This window comes from Cyprinodon variegatus, unplaced genomic scaffold, assembly GCF_000732505.1.
Source record: "Cyprinodon variegatus isolate N-32 unplaced genomic scaffold, C_variegatus-1.0 Scaffold752, whole genome shotgun sequence".
NCBI classification, from domain to species: domain Eukaryota; kingdom Metazoa; phylum Chordata; class Actinopteri; order Cyprinodontiformes; family Cyprinodontidae; genus Cyprinodon; species Cyprinodon variegatus.
The window spans coordinates 40,595-42,822 of record NW_015151205.1 but is presented as its reverse complement, the minus strand read 5'-3'; the positions used below and the strand labels follow the sequence as shown (position 1 = coordinate 42,822).

General features: G+C 36.0%; 1 protein-coding gene across 1 annotated transcript in view; it reads right to left on the bottom strand.

Moving 5' to 3' along the window:
• Positions 1-743, bottom strand: part of xrn2 (5'-3' exoribonuclease 2) — a 39,082-nt gene extending 38,339 nt beyond the window's left edge. Inside the window, exon 1 of the mRNA XM_015395680.1 lies at positions 522-743. Within this exon, the coding sequence (XP_015251166.1) occupies positions 522-596 (75 nt within the window). The 5' untranslated portion in view covers positions 597-743. The remainder of the gene's footprint in view (positions 1-521) is intronic.
• Between the last annotated feature and the right edge of the window lie 1,485 nt (positions 744-2,228).

Genomic DNA, 2,228 nt, shown 5'->3' with positions numbered 1-2,228 from the left:
GCTGGAGGTTTCTTCCTGTTCAAAGGGAGTTTTTCCTCTCCACTGTCGCTACAAGCATGCTTAGTGTGAGGGATTGCTGAAGAGTCGATTTGGAAAATGATGGTTAGTTGCAGCTCTAGACAGAGCATATATTGAATTATTGTTCAGTTTCTAGTTAATTTTGGGGACTTTTTTTATAAATGGTTCCACTTTACTGTCCATTAATCTGGAAAACAACATTTAATAAGATTTCTTTTGTATTATAATGTCTGTCTTGTGTCTAAAGTTGGTTTATGTTTAAAACTGTTAATTTTAGCTGTTTTAAGGCTCCTTTAAATAAGGCTGGGTTTGGCTAAACATGTATTTTAACAGTGTTTAAAGATCCTCTCCATGTTTAAGATCCTGTTCATTTATATCCGCTTAATTCCGCTTTATATTTACTAATCCCGGTTTATACATCTTGAAATCATTAAAGCGTTTCTCTCCACGCAGTTACAGAAGTGTAACCCGGATTATTCCCCATGCTAACTGTGCTAGCTCACCTTCTCCTCCACACAGTGAACAATGATGGACGGGTACTTCCGGCTCAGCCAGCGGAAAAAAGCCGGGACTCCCATGTCTGCAAACGGCCTTCTGTCAGTTTATGAAATAATAAAAGGTTAAAAAGGACCGCGGGTAAAACACTCGGGTCCGGTTCTGGGTTGTGCTGGACTGAAACACCGCGGCTACATGCTGTTACAAACAGCTTTGTGTACTTTCTCCGGGTTACTTTCGCAGCTTCCGGTCGTGGTTTTGTGGGCAGCCTGCAGCGCCTCCAGTGGACGGGAGTTTGAATAACAACACTAAAAGGATTTTAGTTGAATAGAAGTTGTTTATTTTAGGTTTATTAATCATCTATTTCCCGTTATACCACTGAAATGCATATTTCACTGTTTTTGTTCATGTGCAGCAATTTGAATTTTCTGTGAACTTGCTTTGCCTAAAATCAGTAAAGAATGTCTAATCTGATGTTTACTGTTTAAAAGTAGAGAAAGTGTCTACTTCAGGTAATCCAAAGCAGCATGGAAAACACTCGTAGAACAAAAAGACGGGAAAAAGACCAACATACGTATAAATACCCATGTAAATTACCTGTGCAACTTCTATATATTCATATATATCTACCATTCTGCTACTCTTTTTGATTATTTGATCTGATGTAAGGAGTAAATTTCTCCACTGGGATCAATAAAGGCAATAAATTAATCAGTCATACATTTTGATTTAATTATTTTCCTTAATGAGAGTATTACCATTTTAAATGTATGTTTTATTCAAAGATTTTATGAAATAAAATAATAATAAAATCACACAAAATCTGTTAAATGCAAAGCTAATAATGAACTCTTCTATTTATATTTCTGATTATTATTATTATCACTCATTTTATGAATATAATTCATTCAGAAGTTAGCAGTAAAGGAAAAATGTCCGTTTTCTTCTAAAGTTCAGGGTAAGACACCAAAGGGGTCGGAAAGACTCATCAAGCCAAACTGTAACGCTTTTTTTTTAAATAGTTTTTTATTTTTGACAAGCAAACATCTCATCATATGTTTTTGTGATACTAATCAGCTTTGATGATAACTTTGAGGATAAAAGTTAAATTATAAGGAATCTTTCGTTTCCTCCCAGCGAGCCGATTCAGATGTATCATTGTTCAGAAAGTAATGCTTTTAAAACATCTGCGTTCAAAGATGAAAATAAGCTGATATGATTGTTTTATCTCTTTAAGTATCAGTTAGATTCAGATCTTCTCCACTATAAGGCCTTTTGGTTGTCTTCGTGTTTTTATTCACCTTCATTTTAATCTGATTAGGATTCATCCGGACTGATAAAGAAACTCATCTTCCAATTTTTTTTATTTTATTGATATAAACGGTAGATGAAATAAAGACAAAAATAGATAAAAGGTGCATCAGCAGGCTGCCTGTAACTGAGCTGAGGATTATCTTCATTTAATGGAGACGTTCTCTGCTCCCAGGCTGCAAGTTTAAGGTGAATTAGACCCCCTGGTTAATGCAGGGGGGGGATTATTACTGCAAAGAGCTACTGATGGGAAACACTTGGCCTGCTCCAATGAGCCATTTCCATAAAGAGTTCATGTGGAGCTGCAGCTGATAGGATGAAAGCAGGAAGGAAAGGATGGAAACAGAGGAGCTGAAATTTGTTAGGAAATAACAGGAGAGAAGCAGAAACGTTCTGAACTGAAC